This window comes from Gavia stellata, chromosome 15, assembly GCF_030936135.1.
Source record: "Gavia stellata isolate bGavSte3 chromosome 15, bGavSte3.hap2, whole genome shotgun sequence".
NCBI classification, from domain to species: domain Eukaryota; kingdom Metazoa; phylum Chordata; class Aves; order Gaviiformes; family Gaviidae; genus Gavia; species Gavia stellata.
Genome location: NC_082608.1, coordinates 1453958 through 1475993, shown reverse-complemented (window position 1 = coordinate 1475993; position 22036 = coordinate 1453958). Strand labels below are relative to the sequence as shown.

Here is a 22036-nt window from a genome sequence, read left to right as displayed (position 1 = left end):
CCTGGGGTCAGTGACCGTATCTACGCTGCCTCACCAGAATTTCCCAAGGACTGTCCCAGGGAGTGCTCAGCCTGGATGGTCCTGTCTCTGAGCCACACTTACCCCAGAAACCCTTCAGCAAAGGGACAACTCCCCTACTCCAGCTTCAGCTCTGCAACGATTACGTGTTTCCAGCAGCAGCCGCAGCACTTTGCCTTCTCCTTGAAGGCAAACACTACTTGAAATGTCCACTGCATGAGCACCACACAGTGTGGTGTTGGCCAGGTGATAGTGCTGGGGGGCTTCCTGAGGGAGCCGGGCCAGCTGTCGGCATTTGGGGTGCTCCTGGAACGGGCAGAGGCTTTCAACATACAGCAGGTGGCTTCCTGCCTCTCTCTGCTGAAACGAGCTCTCTCCAGAAGGAAAACTGTCTGGGTCTAAAGCTCCAGGGGAAGTGGACTTTGCGTGCACCTCAGGGCAGCACAGAGCCAGGGTGAGCACTGGGATGATGGGCAACAGCCTGGCTGGGAAGTGCATACATCAAAGCTGGGAGTCCAGCCTGCCTGTCCTGTGTTGGCTGTGCCCAAAGAATGTTTGTCCCCAGATATCCTGTCCTGTTCTGAACCATTTCTGATGAATGCTTGCAGACTGAGCTAGGCAAGGGGAGGAACAGCTTAGCTCGACTCACGTAGGACAATGCTTTGTCTTGTCCTTCCCTAACCTGCACCCACCGTAGTCTGGAGAAAGGGTTGGTTGTGGTTTCCATGCATTTGGTAGGGTGATAAAAGACTTCCCAGGCTCCCCCTTCTCTGCTGGTGCACTTATTTGATCACACACACCAGCAGTGTGCAGCGCCGGGGGCCTGTCCAGAAATGGCACAACCGGCCAAGCCAGCTGCTGCCGCTCAGGAGGCAGGGACTGCACAGGTGCCGCGGCTGTCAAATGACAAATCGCATCAGGCACATCCATGCCGGTGGCAAGGCCCATCGGGATGTGTGCGTGTAGCTGCTATCCTGGGCTCTGAGGTTAGCTGGCTGCTAGGCAGATCTGGGCTTGCTGGCAGCCCTGGTGTCAGCACTCAGCCAGGAATTTGGAAGGAGGCATGCTGCCTGGGGAAGCCAAGAGGGCAGGGAAAGCCGAAGCGCTGTAGCGTGGTGCTCAGACAGCTCTCTGCTTCGCACCACCAGCACAGGGTGCTGTGACTCCATGCACTGGCTACGTGCCCCAGTGTCTGGTGCGGGATTTTTCTGCACTACAGAGGCTCTGGGCTTGGCTGTGGACTAATGTGGATCTGGCAGCCCAGGAAATGGAAAGGTTTCAGGACCTGCTGTATCCCAGAGCTTCTGATGAGAAAGCTGCACTGTGGGGCACCCCAGGCTGCTGAGAAGGAGGATCAGGTCAAACTATGCTGCCTTACAGAGTACATGCTGGTGAACCTGGCTTGAGGGTGCACAGTGGAAAGCGGTATAGGGACAGGGCAATCCTGAGGCTACTCCCTGACCACCTGCTGAAGCCCCTGCACATGATCCAAAGACTGACAGGGTGTAGGCAGATGGGAAATTTACTTTTCAGGGTGCAGGGAAGAGCAGAAATGCAGCCTTGCTCTTCCACGCACACTCCCAGAAAGCTCCTGCAGTACTGGTGTGCAGAGAGCCGGGAGGGTACAGCCCTTTCCTACGGAAAGCACTCGAGTTCTCTCTAGTGACATGCCTACCTCACGTTTGCCACCTTATTGCCTCTTGCTTTTGGTCGCGTATGAGAAATGTCTCACGGCAGTCTGATGGCGAGCACACAGCGCAAGGATGAGTCCTCAGCACTCTACGGAGTACTAACGCTGCAGTCCTTAACCAGTGGCAGCCCTGGGCACATCCCTATCAGGGGAGACTGCTCCCCCTTGACAAGGAGAGTGGAACTGGGCTCGGGGGCACTCCTGGCTTAGGAAGAGGCAGCAGCCAGAAATGACAACGCAGTGGGGTTTTTACTGCCTCTCAGCTAGTTCTGCTGGAAGATGGACAGCATCAGGTAAAGGGACGCTGCTACCTCCAGGGAAAAAGACGAGTCACCAGAGTCAAGATCTTTGAACAGCAACATATAAATAGAAAGAGAACCTCTTGCCTTGTCCCCAAAGGCTATGGCTTTGGAAAGCTGATCACTAGGCTGCTGTGGTGTTTGTCCTTATGTCCTTAAAGCATGGATCATGTCTGCCCACGTGCTGCTTGCTGGTGCATTTTCTGTGGTGTGGCTCGGATGTGTTCTCACCGGGCTGGGGCTGAGAGACCTGAGGTTCTCCACTGCTCTTGCTTACAAATACAGCAGGAATCTTAGAAAAAAGTTCCAGGTCTTGTTCCACGCGTCTGTCTTGCTGGCAGCTTTTCCTTTTTACCTTGTGCCCAGAATACAAATTCTTCTGCCTGTCACCTCTGGAATTGTCTGTGGACAAGGGATAGTCTTGAGAGTTGCTTGAGCTGTTATTAGGAGGCCCATGAAGGGCCGTGCTCCCAAGGTGAGTCTGAGCCACAGGAATCTCATCCATGGACTCGGCGGACTCTGAATGATAGTCAGCTGGGGGTCCTGCTGCCTGGATGAGGCTGATGCTGCTGGGGGGCACAGCAGGTCTCAGAGGAAAAGCTGGCACTAAGAGGCGAAGGCTGTGGGAAGATGAGGTGGCAGCAGCCGTGGCTGGAAACTCTACAGATGGAAAGAAAGGGAGAAGAAAGCTTAAGAAGAGAGAGAGAGAGATCCCTCAGCCCCACAAAGATGTCAACAAGGAATTCTGACATGGCTGATCCACTAGTGTTAAATGTTTATGCAAAATTAGATATGAAAATGTACAGAATTCTACACTCAGCAATGTCCCCAAGTCTGATCATTTTAGAGTATCTTCAAGCACTCAGCAGCACTCATTTTCCCTTCTTAGGCATGTTAACTTCCCGCCAGTGCTGGGTTTTCATGACACACTTAATTTCTGTGTGTCTGCAACCAGAAATCCTGTCCAAAAGCAGAGAAGCGGACTGGTTCCCTCTCACCTGACTGGGGATCTGGCAAAGACGGCCAAGGTCTAGCGTGTGTTTTAGATCTGCTGTCCATTGCTGAGGAAGAAGCTTTATGCGTCTTCTTTCTTCTTTTTTTCTGTCGCTGTGAAAGCAAGCAGCCCAAGAGAAGGGAATTCACTTCATCAGCCCAAAGTAATGAGACAGTCAGGTTTTTTAATTGCTACCTCTCTTTAATTCCTTCTATTTTTTAATAATGAGCATTAGGTATGACCAAAGACCAAGAACATTTTATAGTTTAAGACTGAGTTACTATAAAGCAATCATAGAGAACAGGTATTTAATGAACACACATGTTATATGCATACAGCGATTCTCTGTGTGTAGGTACCTTTAAGCTGTTGTCTCATACAGCTGGAGGATGTATGAGACACTGGTGGACAAATGCACTTGTAGAGCCAAACTAGAAGAGGGGACCAAAAGCCACAGAGCACAGCACATCCCAAGAGAGACATAGCTCTTATCCAAAATACAAGCATAGTTGAAAAGGAATTTTTCTTGTCATCTAGATGACAAGACTTTGATTAATAAGCTTGGAGGAAAGGGGGAGAGCACCACCACCTGCCATTTCAGCAAGGGGGGAGAGCATCTGGATGTAGATACACGAATATCAAGAGCGCAGAAAACTTGACTTTGGACAGCTGTTTCATACACTCAAGCTTCATATCCACACACACCATCTTTCCCTGGGCAGATGCTTTAACCTCCATATTTGAACGTATAAACTGTTGGATTTTACTCTACAGAAACATGCACAGCTTGTTACACCAACAAAGTAGTAAAGGTACAGTCACTGAACTGCACTGGAGCAGCAAGACATTGTATTACAGCTGCATTACAGCTGAGCTGCGAGCTTATAAGAGAACTGCCGAATATATCTGACCGCACGTGTGAGCAGCACTTGGATGTAGTGACTGCAGGGCACAGCTACACCTGCAGATACACGCTGAGGACAGGGAGACCATGTGTATGAAGGAGGTAACCACACTCTAGAGTGAGTGTGCACCCATCCAACTCGGTGAATCATCAGCTGCAGAGGTTACGGTATGTAGCAAGTCTCCTGCTTACCTGAGAAGGGACTGCAAAGTGAAGAGATGGGAGGTCAGGAGAGGAGCTCTGCTCGAGGTCAGCTTCGTCATCGCGGACATAGAGCTTTGAAAAGCTAAAACACACAGCGGGTATGCAACATGCTTCCCTTAGGCACAACTTAACTTTGATGCCTACTTTGCTTGCACGTAAACATCAGCCCGATCGAAGCATCCCTCACCTTGCACAGCATTCCCAGCAAAACCACAAGATAACTTTCCCTGCGTGACTGCGCAAAATATGAAGGGTTTCCTCTCCCTTTCCCAGGGACATGAGTTAATAGGCAAGGATTAATTAAGAGACAAGGATGGTGTTTTCCCATGAGTGCTTGCCTGTGTTATACACTTCGCTGTTGTGATTCACCTCTCAGCAACCTGAAATCATGTAACTATAATCAGCTCAATATAGGAATTACAGGACAAATCAGGCAGCATTAAAATAATTTTAATATAAACCAGCCTAAACAGAGTATTCTAGGAAAGATATTTTCCCAAGGGAGGGGAGACAAGTACTCCTGCAGGTATTTACTCTCCTGAAACTCAAAGATTTCACCATGCCTTGGTCAAAACATTGGTGCTCCCTATCCTCCTAAGTACTTGTGTCTTAAGGTCCATCAATGACTTTGGTGACAATTTCCCATTCACCATACGTGCTGCTGGGAGACTCCTATCTACAATTTTACTCACCCTTTTCCTGAAGTTACTGTTGAGAATTCCTCTACTTGAATACCAGGGTCTGTATAGCCAGGGTTACCTGAAAAAAAGTCTGCTTCCTGAAAAAAAAAAAAAAAAAAATTAACATTTTCAGACCAATATGGACACAGAGTGGAGAAGAGGGATTTCCACTACAGATGATGTCTTCTTGCTCCTTCCTCAGCCACATGCCAGACATTTTTTGTCCTTACAGCTAGCACAGCCAAAACTCAGCAGGAATCTGCTGCTTAAGAAGATGGAAAACCAAGATTGAGACAATTAGAAGTCCCTGCTTCATTCATTTAGTCCAGCCAGTATTTCATGTGACTCAAAATCAAATCACACTTACGGAGACCAGCTTGATCATTTCCTGGGACCAGATTCAAAATATCACTTAAAGCCTCCATTAGTTATACAGTTCAATCATAGGAGCTAAGCAGTAAATGCAAAAAACTTCTTTTAAATTCAAAATGGAGGTGAGGAAAATGAAAGCATGCAACATACAGGAAAACCAGAAAGTATTTTCTGTTTCTTGTGTGAATCCTGTATGGCTAATAACTGCTGTTTTTTAAAAAAGACTGTGATATATTGCTCATTTGCCTCAGGTATAGAAGAATTCAAAGTAACGCCGTCCTGACCTTTAAAATGGCATACTTTCATAAACATGTAAGAAGACTCAATGAACAAGCCTCCTAAATCCAAGTGCCTGCATTACACAAAAGGGCTCCCAGTTCTCCCTCAAAAGGACACAGTTAAGATGGTCAGAGGACTGAGTGATGCAGGGTATGAAGCCCCATTGTCCAAAAGCATAAATCGCGCTCAGGAGAACCTTGACCCTACTTTTCAGCTGCTCTTAAACTTGAATAATTAGCAAGACAACTTCCTCGTAAACATCCTAATGTGCAGTGACTATAAAGACACACATTACGTTTTAAGGCAACTTTTAGGTGGTAAAGACAGAGGGATTTTAAATGTGATAGGCATTAGCTTCCAAAAAAGCTTAAACAAGCTCGTGAAGACCTATTTGCCTGAACAGCTTGATCAGCAAACTTGAGAAAATGAAGTCAAAGTTGGACGTCCCACAAATGGGTTCCTGAGAGACCCAGGGCCTCTACACTTCAACAAATTCATAAACAATCGACAAAAGAGCGGAGCAGTGAGATGAAGTCTGGTGATGATACTCCCTTATGTAAGGCAATAAAAATAAAAGCCAACTGCAAAGAGCTGCAGAAGATTCTTGCAATACTGAATTACGGCGTGATAAAATGGCACACAAAAGTCAGTCTTGCTAGATGTAAAGATATAAAGTGATGCATGTAGGAAAAGTAGTATAAACCTTACATACAAAGCAACGGTCTCTGAACTAGAAAAGAATTCATGGAGTTGCACATTCAGTGGCAGCCAAGAAATCATTTCAGCTGATAGGAATGAAAAGGAAAGGCATAAAAAAAAAGTAAACAGAAAATAGTTTCATGTTACTGAATAAATTCAAGGGCAGCCTGGACACTGGATTCTCTATAGAGTTCCAGCATCTTCCCCCACAGAAGACCTGGAAGAAGGTACAGAGAAGAGTGACAGGACCAATGAAAGGTATGGAGCAGTTTCTTGTACAAGAAACAGCTAACGGGCCAGGGCTCTTCAGTCGGCAGAGGAAATACTCAGGGCAGATATGAGTGCAGAAAGCAAATGGGGAATAATTGTTTACCAGCTCTCTAACAAAACATTTAGGGAGCATCAAATGGAAAAAATCAGGTAGTAGTTTCAAAAGAAAGAGAAGAAAGGCTGCATTTTTGACACAGCATGGAAAGAAGCTGTAGCATTCACTGGCATAGGATGCTGCAGGTGCTAAATGTTACATGGATTCAAGAAGAAGTGAGAGAAGTTTGTGTGAGAAACCAGGAAATACAAAACTGTTCAAAGCTCTGTGCTCCAGAAGCCCCTAACACATGTTGCCAAGTGCTGGGAGAGAGTACTGGGGACTACAACTCCTGCACTCTTTCTCAGCATCCACAACTGGCCAGCGTCGGAGCCAGCACACTGGTCTGATCAGCTCTGGCCAGCCTTCTTTACACGCTAGAAGAGATACTTCCAAAATTACCAGTTGCTTTTGAACATCTTGGCATCAATATCTGGAGTCTCGGTACTTGTGTAATTGTTAGATAAGAGAGTTGCCAAACTGGAAAGACTTCAGCCTTTTGTAACATGCTCTGAGTTTAATTGGTCTTGTAAAGAAAAAAAAGAGGTGGAAAGGTATTTGCAGCTGTTTTATAGGTGGTAACATCAAATTTGAAGGGAATTGGTTTAGCAATCCCAAACATTAGAACTTTGTGATTTGAGAACTATGCTGTTTGGGGCTATTATAGGCAGGATTTATCCAAGTGCAGGATTAATAATCTGCAGAAATTGACCACAGGTATTTCAAATAGAACTTGCAACTCAAGTCAGATCATTGCTCATCATCAACTGAACACCAAGTGTACATAAATGTTTCCTCAGATCTCCTTGGGGACCAAATTCTTAACATTTACATCCAAGCCTCAGGCACCTGAGTCACAAATGAAGGAGACCAGACACAATCTCGTGTCACTGTAAGCGTACGGGCGGGGAGATGTAGGTCTTTTCAGAGGAAAGCACGCCGTGCCTGAAATGAGCTGCAGCAGTAAGATTGCACAGAGTAACTGAAAATGATCAGGAGTCAATGTCCACAGCATATGAACAGGACTGCAGGACTGGCATTTCAAAGGAGATTAATAAATGATACAACTTGAGAATATCATGAACAACTCTTTTTCCAAGCAGGGAATGAAAAAGCTTTTTAAAATCCATTTTGTCCATTCAGCCTTCTATAAATTATGTATAACCAAAGCAGCCACATAAAAGAAAGTAAGCCATTAGAGCTGACTAGCAGAAGCAACTGGAAGAAGACTCGAGCAGTAGAAAATACAATGTTCTCTCAGTGTGACAGAAACTACAACTACAGCGCAGAGTCCCAGCCTCCCTCCGCTCCCGCAGTCGTCAGCAAGACAGCCAGCATCCTTCAGCTGCGACAGCAAGACAAATCTACCTTTTCCAACTCGGCTGTTAGGATTCAGCTTTTACTCTTGCTGAAAACAGACTGCTAAATCGACAGACCGCCCAAGTTCATTGCAAATCCTGGTCATGCTCAGACCTCCTCTAGAGGTTGAATACCAGCTGTGTCCACCCTAAGTTTCACGGTTACAACTTCAGGATGAATTCAGCTCCCTTGCCCGCTGCAGCTGCTCTTACCGTCCACTTCAGAGACAGCCAGTGCCCTGAAATGTTGTCTGGCTGGAGGGGAGGCAGAATTGAAGAGGAAAAAATGGTTCTTGTCCCAGGGGAAGTGGATCTGTTGCAAATGTTCAGGCTGAGAGTGAAGATGAGGTTCATCTTAACCAGACTTTGGAAGAGAGAAGCAATGTTGAAAATGTGAGGGAAGCTGAGTAAAATCCATGTTTATTATTTAAAATCAAACCTCACCAACCTGAATCAGTGTCTAAAGCAAGTTCAAAGCTTTAGGAACGTGAAAAAAATCACATCCCAGCTGGCCTCGCTATGAAAGCCAGCTCCCAGGTATGAATGCAATTATGCATTAAAGCATCATTTTTGGTTTAGTTTATATTTCTTTGGACTGCCTACAGAAAAAGCCCATTCTTGCCCATGCTGCTTTGGGTATAGTAATAGAGGGAAAGGCTGTATATATCCAACTGTTTTACATTTTTTGTGACATCTGAACCACTTAAGTGTGCAAAATTAGGGCTTCTACTTTGTGTGTGTTCTGAGAAGGATTCTACAAGCAGATAAGATCCTTTAACCTGAACAAGAATCCTTTAACCTGAACATTGCCGAAGACTTAACCACAGACAAACATGGAAAACCGAAGCCAACACGGACACGCAAGCTTGAATAAGGCTCAAAACCAAGGATTAAAGGGGAAATGCATGTTTCTTCTTACTCTCCAAAATGAATGAACAGTTAAGTCAAAAGTGGGAAGAGGATGATTTCCATTTTATGCTTGCAACATCTTGGATGAATTACAAAGGATTTCTGTGTTCAAGCTAAAGAAGGCTGCAGTCAACACAGCTTACAAAAGGCAAGTCACTTGGTGTACTCCTACTCCAATCTATTTCTTTGTGTTTATCTCTGGTTGCTATGTAAGAAACAAGGAAAATATGGTGGGTTAACATTTTTCTTAACAATGTTACTGGGCATCATCCAGTCCTTCTTGTTCCCCAAGGTACTAACTGCAGTCCTGAAACACAAAAACTCCTTTTCACCCTGCTTCTTTCAGGCTTGCTGCTTCAAATTAACTATATTCACACATATCTAGATAGGCACCAGCACAGACAGGAGAACATCACTGAATGGCTACGTCCCAAATATGCACACACACAGAGTTCACCCCTGTTCAAATGTATTTTCAGTATCAATCAAAATTCAGTAACTAGGAAATGATTAGAGCTAATGCTTTATTATTGTTTTAATTTTCATAGTAAGCAAAGCTCTATGAGAAAAAAATGCCAAATATTTTTGTTGTTATGGAAACCTCTGTTTAAACTGAAAGTTCAACTTTTCCAAGACAGAAAAAAAAAATATATATGAAAAGCTGGGGTCTCCATATTATACAAAAGGGAATTAGCTCACTTTCCCCTTTGCTTTGATAGGGAAAAACTGTGAATGAGTTCAGAGAGATCCCAGTATCTCTACACAGAATACTTGGAAAAAGCTTGGATTTAATTAATTCCTTATGAAATATAAAACTGGTTGTATAGTAGGTAACTTACTTGCATAAAGCTAGACAGAGTTACATGGGCTCGCAGAATCGCGGAATAATTTAGACTAGGAAGAATTTCTGGAAGTTTCTAGTCCAACCCCCTGTTAAAGCCAATACAAAATTTGTATTTTCAAATACAAATTTTGAGTACCTCCAGGGATAGAGCTGCCTTGCCGCAAAACAAATTACACTGAACCTCTCAATTCATAGCAGAATATATATGCCACTGCAGAGTGTAATAGCATTAAAGAGCTTGTGTAACTCTTTTTACAGAGATACAGATCAACATCACAGTAATCACAAGGACCCTTATCACTTTGGAGACTCAATTCAAAGCAAAGCAGATATCTGGGTAATTTCTGAACACGATTGGTGTCCTTTTCCTTTTCAAGATGGTTAAACTATTGGTATTATTAGCTGCTCGATGATTAGCCCCAGTTTCTCCAGCCTTAGAGCCTGTCTCGCTTTCAGTCATGACCTGCGATACTGCTCACACAAGCCGGCAAGATGTGCACTGCCACCCAAGCAGATGGTCCTGTCCTTTCCAGTGAGAGGACCCTTCCCACTCTTTAGTCATCCTTCTTCGCGCTGACACAGGCATTTCTGTGACTGCTTGGTGAACCAAATGGGAGGGAGCTGGGCCAGCTAAACACGAGCTCAACTATTTTTTTAATAAAGTTTATTCTTACCCAGATGAGTTCCCCCACCCTGTTCAGTGCATGACTGTAACGAACAGCTGCGCTGGCAGAAGAGAATAGATAGTGCAGGGCCCAAAACAAGTGGTGGAGGAAGAGAGTGGGTGGGATTGATTCCTTTGAAAGCAGTACTTACTTATGCCTGAAGTGTTCATCAAATTACAGGCCTTGCACCCTCTCACATCCTACTCAACTCCACCAAAGTACCTCTAAAATCTTATCTTTAGCAACCACCTCTAAAATTTGGAGCTCGCAAAAGTGAAGCAAACTCCACACAGTGAACAAGTGAGGCTGTTTTTCAGAAATGGATTGAAAGTACAAGTACCTGACCAGGTCTCACTTGGGAGGGACAAGACTCCAGTTGCTTGTCTACCTCTTTTGCCTCTTGCTGGGGACGCTGCTGCAGGATGTACTCGTACGTAGTCAGTTTGTTCCACACTGGGAGGAAAGAAAGAGTGCTGTCAGTGCAGGAAAGGCCACTCCCTGATTACACTTACACAAACAGCCGGAGTAACTATACAATCAAATAGTAACTATAAACATGAAGAGACTGATACTCTAAGCCAAAAGTACCTTTGCACTGTACATCTTACTGTATCTTGTCATCATCACGCTTTCTCATAGTCCCACTATTCTTCTAAAGCCTCAAATACACGCTACAGCCTTCTACACTGTAGTAATTTGTTCAGCTCGTGTCAGAGCAACTCCATTATTCATACCAAATAAGGGTAAGACCTGTATTGTACAGAAAGCTCAGTGAGTAGTCAAGAGGTATGTGATGCTAAACGGAGAAAAAAAATTCAGCACGTTAGTGTGTCCCGTAGAGGAGATTGAGACACTTAATGTCCAAAAGAGCGAGCATCAAATGCACAGCTCACCTCATGCCAAACAGATGTGCCCAGAGTTTACATGTGCCTGAGTTTATGTGCTCTTAAGGGCTCCCCCACACAAACACATCTGCTTCCATGAATGACCAAAAGCATGCCACGTTTCTGAACAGCTTGGTTTCTTCACGAGACCCAAAATGTTACAAGGATCCAAAACTCAGACATTCTTCCCATAACGATCCTGTTATGGTAAGTATTTTTAGAGCACAAAACCCAAAAATGGATGCTGAAGGTTTTTAGTGCACAGCCTGGTAGTCATTCTTCCTTTTTAGAGAAGCATACTAGTTAAAGCAGATGCCTAGGACGTGGGACACCCAGACTAAAATCCTTCCTCTGCCTGAAGACATTCATATCAGTAATATCTTACCTCTCAAAACCATGCCCTAAACACAGGACTACTTCACAGGGAAGTGGGGGAGAGCAGAGGAGAAGGTGCCCTTCCTCTTAAAGCAATGACCTTATGAAGAAATAAGAATTCAAGATCCATTTGGCCAGGAAGACAGAGCATAAACATGACTGCAAGTCTGCAGCCAAGTGATTAGCGAACGCACTTAACGGGGACAGCGCAGGGTGCTGGCAAATGCTCGTAGAATGGTACTGTATGCTTTATTTGAGAAACAGAATATTGCTTCATCAGCAATGGGCTATAAACCATTTTTAAGTTAGAGTTCATTGGTTTCTGAATACTTAACAGTGTAACTTTTAAAATATTTTAATAGAGCTATTTAGTTAAAAAATACTGCATTTGTCTGGCCAGATAACACTGCAGCACATACTGTGCAATATATAATCGTAGCTTGTGAAGAGCCCCATATCCTCTCCTATATTGCCTTCCTATGTTTCTTACTATTTTTTTCTTTTTATTCTGCTTACTATTGGCTTCTCAGTATTGAAGGAAAAAAAATATCCTCCCTCCAAGCTTCTGAAGTGCCATGCTTCACTGAATGCCTCTAGAACTGAGGCTGAATCAAGACAGGTAATTCTGAACACATGGACCTACTATTTTGAGAATAATCTACTTCCTTCCTTTTGAGTGATAGCCATGAGTAATTAAAATCAGGACAGTAATTCTGAAAATTTCACTGTGCTTGTAACAAAACTAGATTTTAAAATTTTCATAGTCATACTTGACTTAAGCCAGGCTTTTTTATGTGAAACTTAAAGGCAATACCGCTACTATTTTCTTTCTGTAATTCAATTACTTTTAAAAAAAAGGTTTATGAAGAAATACTCACAAACAGTAATTATGTTTTAATTGGTAAACTGTATTTCTAGTCCCAAAAGGGGTTAGACAGTTTGTTCCAACACTGCCTACCTTAAAGCATTCAGATGAGACTACTGACAACTGCAGGTGTGAAATAAGAGGAATTTAAACCAGACGTACTTCGTCTATCTCCCTGAATCCCAGTCATATGCGTAATGCATACTCATATGTAACACACAATATAGGCTTCAATATGGTAACATCGCTCCTTTTAAGCAAGGACTTACACACCACACTTCTGCACAGCTGGAACCAGTTCCAATCGGGTAGCAGATTCTAATGTAATTAAATTCTGTTTCCACATAAGTCATAAAGATTTAAAATTGGGCCAGAAATAAAAGTTAATTTGGCTCAACATTTATTCTGAAAGATGAAAAAAAATCACCCCAAGACAACAGCAACAAAAAATCCCCCAAACCCAGAGCAGAACTGGTGTAACACATGCACGTTTCTGTTTGACAGGAGAAAGCGGGTCGTTATCCCAAGGAGGGAGCACCCTCTTGTGGAAGTTGTACACAAAGACAGGATAAATACCGCTCAGTACTAAACCGAATAATCCTTTCTCGTCCATCCAAAGGAAATTTTCCTGGAGCGGCCCCAGCTTTGTTATGCTTTTAGGCTTTCTACAGTGCTAGATCGACCTTTGAAATCTCCAGGCATCGCCATTAACCCAGCAAAGTCAACTTTCAACTCCACCAAGAAAGCAAAATCGCAGCGTGACCAAATTTAAATTAAGATCAAAGAGGCTGTAAAAGGAAAACAACAGTCAATGACCTCACTGCCTGTAATGTTAATGCCAGCTGAGAAACACTCACCCATCAAACGCTACACTTCAGCAGCGTAACTATCTTGCTTCTGGAACCACACTGGTTTACGCTGACCTAGTTTGTGTTGGCATCTGCATCGCTGTTAACTGACAACCTAAAAAACCATCCAAGGATCCTCTGTAACCGCCGTCCTCATTTCTCTTCCAGCACATCCCTTCTTCCCTAGCTTTGGCACCACTGACTACCGCAAGTGTAAGATCTTTTCTCATCATGACTTATGTCAGGTAGCCAAATAGCATTGGCTTCATTTTAGACGATGGCTGAAAAAAGGTTTTTGATGCCCATCCATACATAAACATAAGTATCGCTTCTTGACAAAGCAACAAGTAGGAGATCTAATGAGAAGCCTTTCTGAAAACCTCTTCCTCTGAATTCCACAAGTCTTTTTGTGTCGATACAGTACAACTTCCATAAAGGGACCTTGACCTGGACGTCAGGCCTCCTATTAGAAATTCAGATCAATACTGTCTGTATTTCTCTGGGGTAACGGAGAAACAGTCTCTCTCACACAACAGAAGTACTGGAGAGCACAGTGAAGAGACTCAAAAAAGCCCGTATGCAGAGCCAATCTGAATCTGCCACCGCTGGCACTGAGCTGGAATTCATCCCACCTGGCCTCTCTACTGCTCTCCCATGTGCTTTCCATTCCAGGATGACATAGCTTAGACAGGTGAATGCACAGGCCCAATGCAAGCCCCATGTTGCACATGCACTGATAAGCCTGCCTGGTACCAGGGGGAAATCAGAAGTATAATGTTAATCCCAAATTTTCTACCTTTTCAATGGCACTCTTGCACAATGTGTGTTTATTTGTGACACGGGTGAACACACAGTGAATGAAGAATGAGTAGAAGCAGCGAAGCAAAAATGAAACAGGGATGCAGATGACAGGAACATAATACCTACTGAGATAGATGTGAAAGGTCAAGAGGTGGCCTAGCAGGATCACGGTCATTAGGCTCAGAAGAATAAAAATCCCAGCCATGACCAAAATGGCAGACGCCCGAGTCTCAACAGGAGCTGCAGGCAGAAACACAAACCAGCAATCCGTGTGGTTCTTTAGAGCTGTAAAACAAAAAGATTTGGAGGTAAGTAGATTGTCCAGGTACTAAATATCTCTAACTAAACTTTACAGCTGGAAATATTGTTAACTGAAAAGTAGCTGCAGGCCCATTATGCACTGGAGGTCTACGAAATCCTATGTCTACAAGGCCTTTTAGGAAGAGCTGTTAGTCAGCTCTGGAAGGAAAGACATTCCATCCAGCTGAGCAGAGATACTCTTGCAGAAATATAAAATTGAAGGAGTAAGGAATGCAGTTCTTCCTCAGCGGGAGAGCCCACAGAGTCCAATCCCGTATCGAGATATGCTGCCTGATTCACAGGATGCTCAACTGAAGCAGTGCTAATACCATCAAAGTGCTGGTCGGAGCGAAGCATCATGGGGTCAACGAAGAACTCCACAAAGACGTAGCAAGCGACGAGCAGCAGAAGCCCAAGGCCCAGAATGGCAGACAGCACGCTATTCAAAAAGAGCCTGCCAAGAAGGTGAGAAGTCTGAGTGGCTTCAAGAACAACACACATACAATTCAAAACCCCAACCTCTAATAAAGACGGAGATAGAGACAGCTACCCCAAATTACTGTGACACTTTCATGTACTTATGATAGACACTGGATAACAGTTTTACTTCTGATTTGTTACCCTGAGGGACTAAACTGTGACCCTTCAGAGCAACCGTGGTTACAAAACAGTCAAGTATATCTAGGACAGACAAAGAACTCCCTGCACAAAATCTGATGGCAGTGTAATGTGGCACCCAGCAGTAACAACTCTTTGTTTTCCACGTGGTTTTAGTGCAGGAAAGTAAACCGAGAAGCAATAATCAGTGTTAGCCTCCTTATTCTTTACCTTAAACTCGGCACAGATTAGAGGTGCCTATATGCTGCTGTAACTCCTGACAATTGGCAAGTCTCGTAGGGAAAGCATGCAATCTGGATGCAGGTTGTTTTAGAGACAGGAACAGCACGATCACAGTTCTATTCCCACTCCACCTCTCAGAAGCATTAAGGACACCCAATTAACATCCCATAAGCTTTTCCTAATACCAAATAATAAGATTATGTTCTCTGTTTTTACTTGCAGATGTTCAGCTACAAAATTCTAAGTGTAGGAGTTTTATCCCTGGTTATTTGAATGTCATAATCATGCTTGCATTTTCCATCTAGTTTTCTCATGACTGATTTTATTCAGCCAGGGTCTGAAAGAAAAGTGGCTCTGTGTGCCTGAGTACAGGCTGGACTGAGATGCAGGAGAATGTTGGGAAGAGAAGGGGCGACGTTATTGATGCAGTCTTCTGCTCCTGTCACAATGCCAGGCTCTTACCAGTAATTCCTCTCTCCCACACAGTTGTTGAGCCATTTGCAGTGGTGATCAAAGCCACACACACACTTGTTGCAAGTTCCACAGTGCTTTGACTTGGCACTCCTGTCAAAGAAAGGGTGGCGTTAACGTGGCAGCACCAGCTCATTACCATGACTTTCCAGTGACACAAATACAGGGGGATACAGTAGTAGAGATCCCGGTAATCGAAAATCTTCTACATCAGGATTACTTCCAACACCCAAACATATGGGCCGTATCGGCCGTCGTTGGACCACAATCCCAAACACTGCAAAATTTGCCTTTTCAATGCACTGTGTGATTTCCAATTTGGAGATCACTGATTTCTTATTTGAAACCCTTCAGCAGTTCTACAAAGCTTGATCTTAATGTCTGCCCTCCAAGCATTTCCTGCTATCGTATTAGCGTCTAGCCAGATACAAGCACAAACGCACAAGTTACACCTTGTTAAGTCAAACACCAACATCCGGGTAACACGGAACAGTAGTGTCCTCTCCAGGCATCATGTCAGCAATTAAATAAAACACAGAACCATGCACACATCTGACAGTGGGCAATTAACTGAATTAACCGAACCCTGCCACAGGATGAAGCTTAACTCGCGGTACAGAGCTTCAGGGGCTCAATTTCAATCTTACAGTCTAACATTAAAGACTAATGGTGAAGTGCAATGGTGAAGAAGACAGAGTAGCAGAAGGGAAAGAGAAGATACTTACACATCTACATCACAGACATGGCAATGATGGTTTTCAATGACATGTGCGTGTTGATTACGATTGAAGGCGGCCAGAGGCCCTAGGTAGTTTTTTTCTCGCACATTTGCATCCGCAGGATCAATGGAGACTGCAGTAAGATGAACAACTAAATGGTAGATAAAGCACACTCCTGGACACTGAAGTACACAGTTAAGGATTGTATGAGTGATTTAATGCATATATTTTTATCCTTAATACACAAAGCCCACAGAGATGAGAAATACATAGCTTTGAATTAGAAATCACTGTATAACTGATTGCAGCACACTAATCTGAGCTTTATTAACGGAGACGTTTGTGCTGTAATAAATATCCTCTGGAAAAAGATAACTAAATCTGCAGGAACAACCCTCCTTATTATGTACTACTCGGCCTCACAAAAATGTCCTTCCTAGCACAGGAGTTTTTAAAAATTACCTTTACTTACCAGAATCTGACCCCACGTGCAGACTGTTGACATAGGTCCACGTTTTTTAGTCCATACAGACTCCTTGGAAAGGAACAGGCAGTTAAGGCCGTGCACACGCCCCTTCACAAGACCAAACTTCCAAGAAAGAAAAAAAAAGTCACATCAAGGAACTAGCACTGATCACCTTGCTTTCCTTTTCCTTACTCAGAATCCCAAGGAAGAGGATCACCCCTTTGAAGTAGGCTCCTACATAATCTACAGACAGACAGTATCCAGGATTTGTCATTGTTTCTTGAAATATTACCTGTTTGGATTCTTACTTCTAAACGCAGTAGCAAGTCAGAGCAAATACGCTTTGGCAGTACTTTTAATCAGACACCTGAAGTAACTGCCAATATTTGGAAAGAATATACAAATAGGTAAGAATGTACAAATACAAAGCAGCAACCCCGCATGCCTGGAGTCCCACTGTGCTCCAGAGTTTGCTTCTCAATATACTGCGATTAAATGAGCATGTGTGCAAAATATAACCTTCTGGTTTATTTGTTAGACACCCAGATGTGCATGTCATTGATCATACTAAGGCTTATGGAAAATAGAGCCGTGTAGTAAGGAAAAAAAGGAGGTCTTTGAGAGCTCTAGCTGACTGGAGCTCTGACGACTGGTGTAGCAGAATGGGAAGGGATTTGCCTTTGACACGAAAGAGACATTAGTGCTTTATTAAGCGCTAGTGAAACTTTGTGACACATTAATCTGTTGAATTAGAGTGACTTTAGATTGAGCTATGAAAACACTTGGCAGACAAATTCACGAGGTTTGGACCGTGATAAATACCAAGGATTCGGGAAAGATAAGTAGACATAAGACCACTGTGAGCTAATGATATTAATGCCTAAACCACTCAGGTGTAACTAAAACAATGATACGCAAAAGCATCCCAAATATATCAAAGGCTCCATGGACATACATAAATCAAATGTATAAATGATATAAGTGCATATCCCATCTCTTCAGAACTTTTCCCAAGATTCTCTCCAGAATATTTCTTGGTTATCTGGTTCTGCTAAGAAAGCACTAAGTGGCACTGAGTCAATTTTATTTTTGCCAGGAAGATGTTACCGGAGAGACGACAAAAGCAAACACTTGTTCACAAATTATAAACCCTGACCAGCTCGTTAAGTACTAAATTCAAATCTCAGGATACCCTCTTCCCATCTGCCACTCCCCAGACAATCTAGTCCACCAGGAGCCAGGGTCTGGCCTTGAGGAAGTTCCTTCCCCAGGCGCAGATGACCATACGAGGTGGCACTGGGAGCACTGGGATTGCTCCCCAGCACACCCCACCTCTCGTCCCTCTCCTTCCCAGCTGCAGGAGCAGCAAGCACGCACAGCTCTAGGGAGGTGGGTTGAGGACAGGAGGTAGAAAACACATCGGGCTGGGCTGAGTTAGGCTTTGCTGGGCAGCACCCAAGACAAGATGCCTTCGCAGTATAAGCACCTCATCTTCTGATACTGCCCACATTTAGAGGACAGTTAGATGTGTATTAAACCGCTGCTCAAGACTGTCCCACGACAAACCTCTCCTCTGGGGTTCACACTACACCACCTTGTCTTTCACTCACAGATTTTCTACAGAGGACAGGGGAGGCCCCTGGGAGAAGATCAACTGCCAGCTATCACAAGCAACCACACCGTATAATCATAAACATATAAAGTTGCCTTTCAAGACTCATTCAGTCAGCACAGGGAGGTGTGGTTGCCCGTCATGGCAGGGATGTTTCAGGAGGGACTTTTTTGGTACGACTTCCCTCAAACCCTGCGGCACACTTGTAGAAGAATAATGTAAAGCAAAGGAGACACATAGGCAGAAGCGGACAGCAAAAGAGCCTCGGAGGCAAAGACAGTAACCTTGACAGAGAGTGGTGAAGGAGACAAGCAGAAAGTTAGTGACCTACCTAAAGCTGAAGGGCAGAGAGGATCTCAAAATAACTGGTTTTTTTATAGACAGGAGAAGATCAAGATTATGGTTATAGTTCAGAAAAAAATTCTGGCTCAGCTGCTTTCTCCTGTGCTTTCTATGCTACCTAACAACTACTTTAAAAAAATCCCACTGATAGTTTATTAGAGTCCATGTTCTCCTCTTGACCAAAGGATACGATATAGCCAGCGGGCAGCCAGTGGCGGGGCAGGAGAGGAACCAGGATTCCAAAGCCAACCAGCGCAAAGAAGAGGTACAGCAACCAGGCAATAATCTGGAAAAGGTGCAGAGGCCAGCTCCAGCCATTCCTTCGAGCGCGTTGGACCTGCACCTCAGGAACAGCTTCGCCCAAATTCTCTGGAGCTGTCTTATTAGGAGGTTTATTGCAGATATTCATCTACAGAAATCAAAAACGGAAAACAAAAAATAGGTGATACAAAAATATTGTGACTGAGCCCCAGTCATGGAGATACACTCCAAGGTGGAGAGAAAGTTGGAGAGACTAAAATGACGACACATTTGAGGAGAGACTTCTCTCTGCACCGGGGATTTGTGATCGATAGTAACAAAAGGGAAAAAACAACTACACACTCTAAAAGCAAGTGCTGATGTCTGCGTGAAACAACAGTACCTCAAAACTTTCAGCTAAGGGAAACTTGAAGGTTTTGCCAGTCTTTGAATGGATCTAGACCGAAATTGAGTAAAAAGAGCAAAGAGGGTATTTTGCTGGCAGTCCGGAGATGGAGTATAATATGGGGAGGTGTTCACGTCAGAACATTGTTATGGATGACAGCAGAACAAATGCTTTCACCTCTCTCAGACACACCAGGTTTTCCTTCCAGCTAGTGCAGAGAAGTGTAGTGAGAGTGGGTGGCCCCACTGGAGCACGTGGTCTGGAACTGCAATTTAGCACCACACAGCATCCAAGAAAACAGAGATTCCTTTGTCAGCAGCAAAGGAAGTGGAAAGACTAGAAACTGAACAAGTGAACAGATAATTTAATGACAAAAAGGGGAAAAGAAGCAGGAGTTACTCCACAACACAAGTATAAAGCAGACTGTTGCTGAAGAACAGAACAGAAAGTTATGTATGCAGGACATCCATGCAGGAAGCAGCTTGATTATTCAGCTGTCCTACAATGTCTGGACTCCTGGAAGGACAAAGCAAGATTTAACTGCAAAGATGAGTTACGAACCATAACCTGGAAAGTTCCTGACGTTTATGATTCCTGTTTGCACAACAGCCACGAGCTCAGAAGCGCTTTCTCCTTTTTCAATTTGTGTCGGATTATTAGTTGTTGCTTTTCGCTTGCCACGGAGCCAGGATGAGCTTTTAACAACAGAGAGTTGGGTTGCTCTGCTTTACGGAAAACGCGGGTGCAAGAGATACTAGGGAGTACAAGGCAGGGTAGCATTGCAAAACCAGCACTAAGAAGCTCTGCCGGACCTGAGCTGACTTGAGGTACCTCTGCATGATGCTCACTGTTCCTTAGTAACTAAAGAGGATGTTAAATTAACATCTAACAGGGATAAGGAACTTCGTTATTCTGATTAACTTGCACACGAGCGTGCTGAAAGAAAAGGAGGAGGTCTCTAGCTCACTTGCAGTATTTTTAATGACTGTTCCAGTACCAGAAAAATGCCGAAGGGTTGGAAGACAGCAAGCATGCCAACGTGCTGAAAGAACAAGGAGAACGATTCAGATCTTGGTACACCAACAGTCCTGCATCAGTCCCAGGCAAAGGGCTGGAAATGTCTTTTGGCGTCAACTGGTAGAGAAGTAGTGGGTAAGAATACAAAAGAATGTCATTTATGCTCATCAGCACAGTCTTATCAACAAGCAGGCTGGAAAAAAAAAATCCTAAAATCCTAACTTCAGTCTTTGAAAAAATGAGCAGTATCTGCCTACATTCACAGTTTGAACTGCTACATGGCAACTGGCTCATCAGTGACGAGAAATAGTTATTAATCATGTGATATTTTTCTCATTAGGTTGTTGAAAACTTGCTTGCGCATCACTTTGAGCTACCTGTTACAAAAACCGCTCAGATTATTTGAAGAAATTCCCAAGTTTTTCCTTTCTCCTAATCAGACCCTGGCTGGGGGAGCCAGGCCCACCCGGACCCTGGAATCCCTGCTTTGCTGCAAGATTTTGCTGCTTTCTAAAACCAGACGGTTTTAACATTATGTTATTTAACGTCAAAAGTTTCGGTACAATTTGATAGACGGAATTTTTTACGTGGTGAACTGCGACTAAAGCTAGTGTAAGCTACCACCTGGCTGAACTACCCCTAAGGCTGCAGTCATCCCACAGCAGTGTCTGTCTGGTACCAGACTCTCAAGGAGGAAGGATGCTGTGTTTAACGTTTCGCCTGTCCCGTTTCAGAAGCAAAGTTCCTCTTGCCTTTCCCTTATGACTCAATGGCTTCTCTTGTAGCCGATGCACTGATTAGCCAGGAGATACTAAGGAAAAACAAGGCTATATGTGAAGAGACTCGAGGCTACAGCATCCCCCCTTCCCTGCGGGGTGTCCTACGCTGTGGATATGCCCAGCGCTCCTTTCTACGCAGCTACAGAAAACATTGAATACAAAAAACCAGGGCACGAAGTCACCATCAGGGCTTACTTGCTCACCGTAGACAGAGGAGGGGTAACTGAGTTGATGCTGGTTGTTACCTATACTAGTTAACTAATTAACTATAAGTCAGCCGGGAGTTACCAGGTTCACCCCTTCGGATGTTCAGCCACCGGACAGCCCAAGGCCGGGCAGCGGGAAGGAGCATGCAACCAGCCGCGCTTGAGCACCGGCACCTCTCGGGGACCTACGGGCAAGCACCGGCGGCCGGGCCGGGCGAACGGGATCCCGGGCAGCCGCTCTGGGGAGGGCCGGGTAGACCCTCCCGCCGTTCCGCCACCGCCCTCTCCTCACCTTCTCCCCGCAGAGGCGGTTGAGAGCGGCCCCGTACCCGCCTCATGCCCAGGCGGGTAGCGGGGCCTCCAGCTGAGGCCGGCACGGCAGCTCCCGGCGCCTCCAGCGGGCTCAGGCCGCTGGGCCCGTCGCCATGGCAACCAACGGGGCTACGGCGGGGCGCAGGAGACAAAAAACGCCGGGCGCGATCCGGCCGCTCCGCGGAACTCGGCGGGAGGGAGTGAGGCTTCGTTTCACATGAGCCCGGGTGTGGGGCCCAGCGAGGGCCCCACACCCAGTGCCTGTGGGCGCAAG

At 44.7% G+C, this 22036-nt stretch overlaps 1 protein-coding gene across 1 annotated transcript; it reads right to left on the bottom strand.

Annotated features, from left to right (window-relative positions):
* Positions 1 to 2131: 2131 nt before the first annotated feature.
* Positions 2132 to 19211, bottom strand: ZDHHC1 (zinc finger DHHC-type containing 1). The gene is made up of 10 exons (XM_059825024.1): positions 18993 to 19211; positions 16389 to 16564; positions 15655 to 15756; positions 14682 to 14806; positions 14179 to 14337; positions 10620 to 10732; positions 4802 to 4887; positions 4098 to 4191; positions 3006 to 3114; positions 2132 to 2667 (listed from the first exon to the last, which is right to left on the bottom strand). Exons 1-10 carry the CDS (start codon positions 19209 to 19211, stop codon positions 2132 to 2134), a joined length of 1719 nt encoding a protein of 572 aa, XP_059681007.1.
* Between the last annotated feature and the right edge of the window lie 2825 nt (positions 19212 to 22036).

Coding starts and splice junctions, on each gene's coding strand:
- ZDHHC1 (XM_059825024.1), bottom strand. CDS start 19,211: ATGAATATCTGCAATAAACCTCCTAATAAGACAGCTCCAGAGAATTTG. Junction 14,807..15,654: donor GTGGGAGAGAGGAATTACTG/GTAAGAGCCTGG, acceptor CCTTCTTGGCAG/GCTCTTTTTGAATAGCGTGC. Junction 2,668..3,005: donor TTTGCCAGATCCCCAGTCAG/GTGAGAGGGAAC, acceptor TTCCATCTGTAG/AGTTTCCAGCCACGGCTGCT.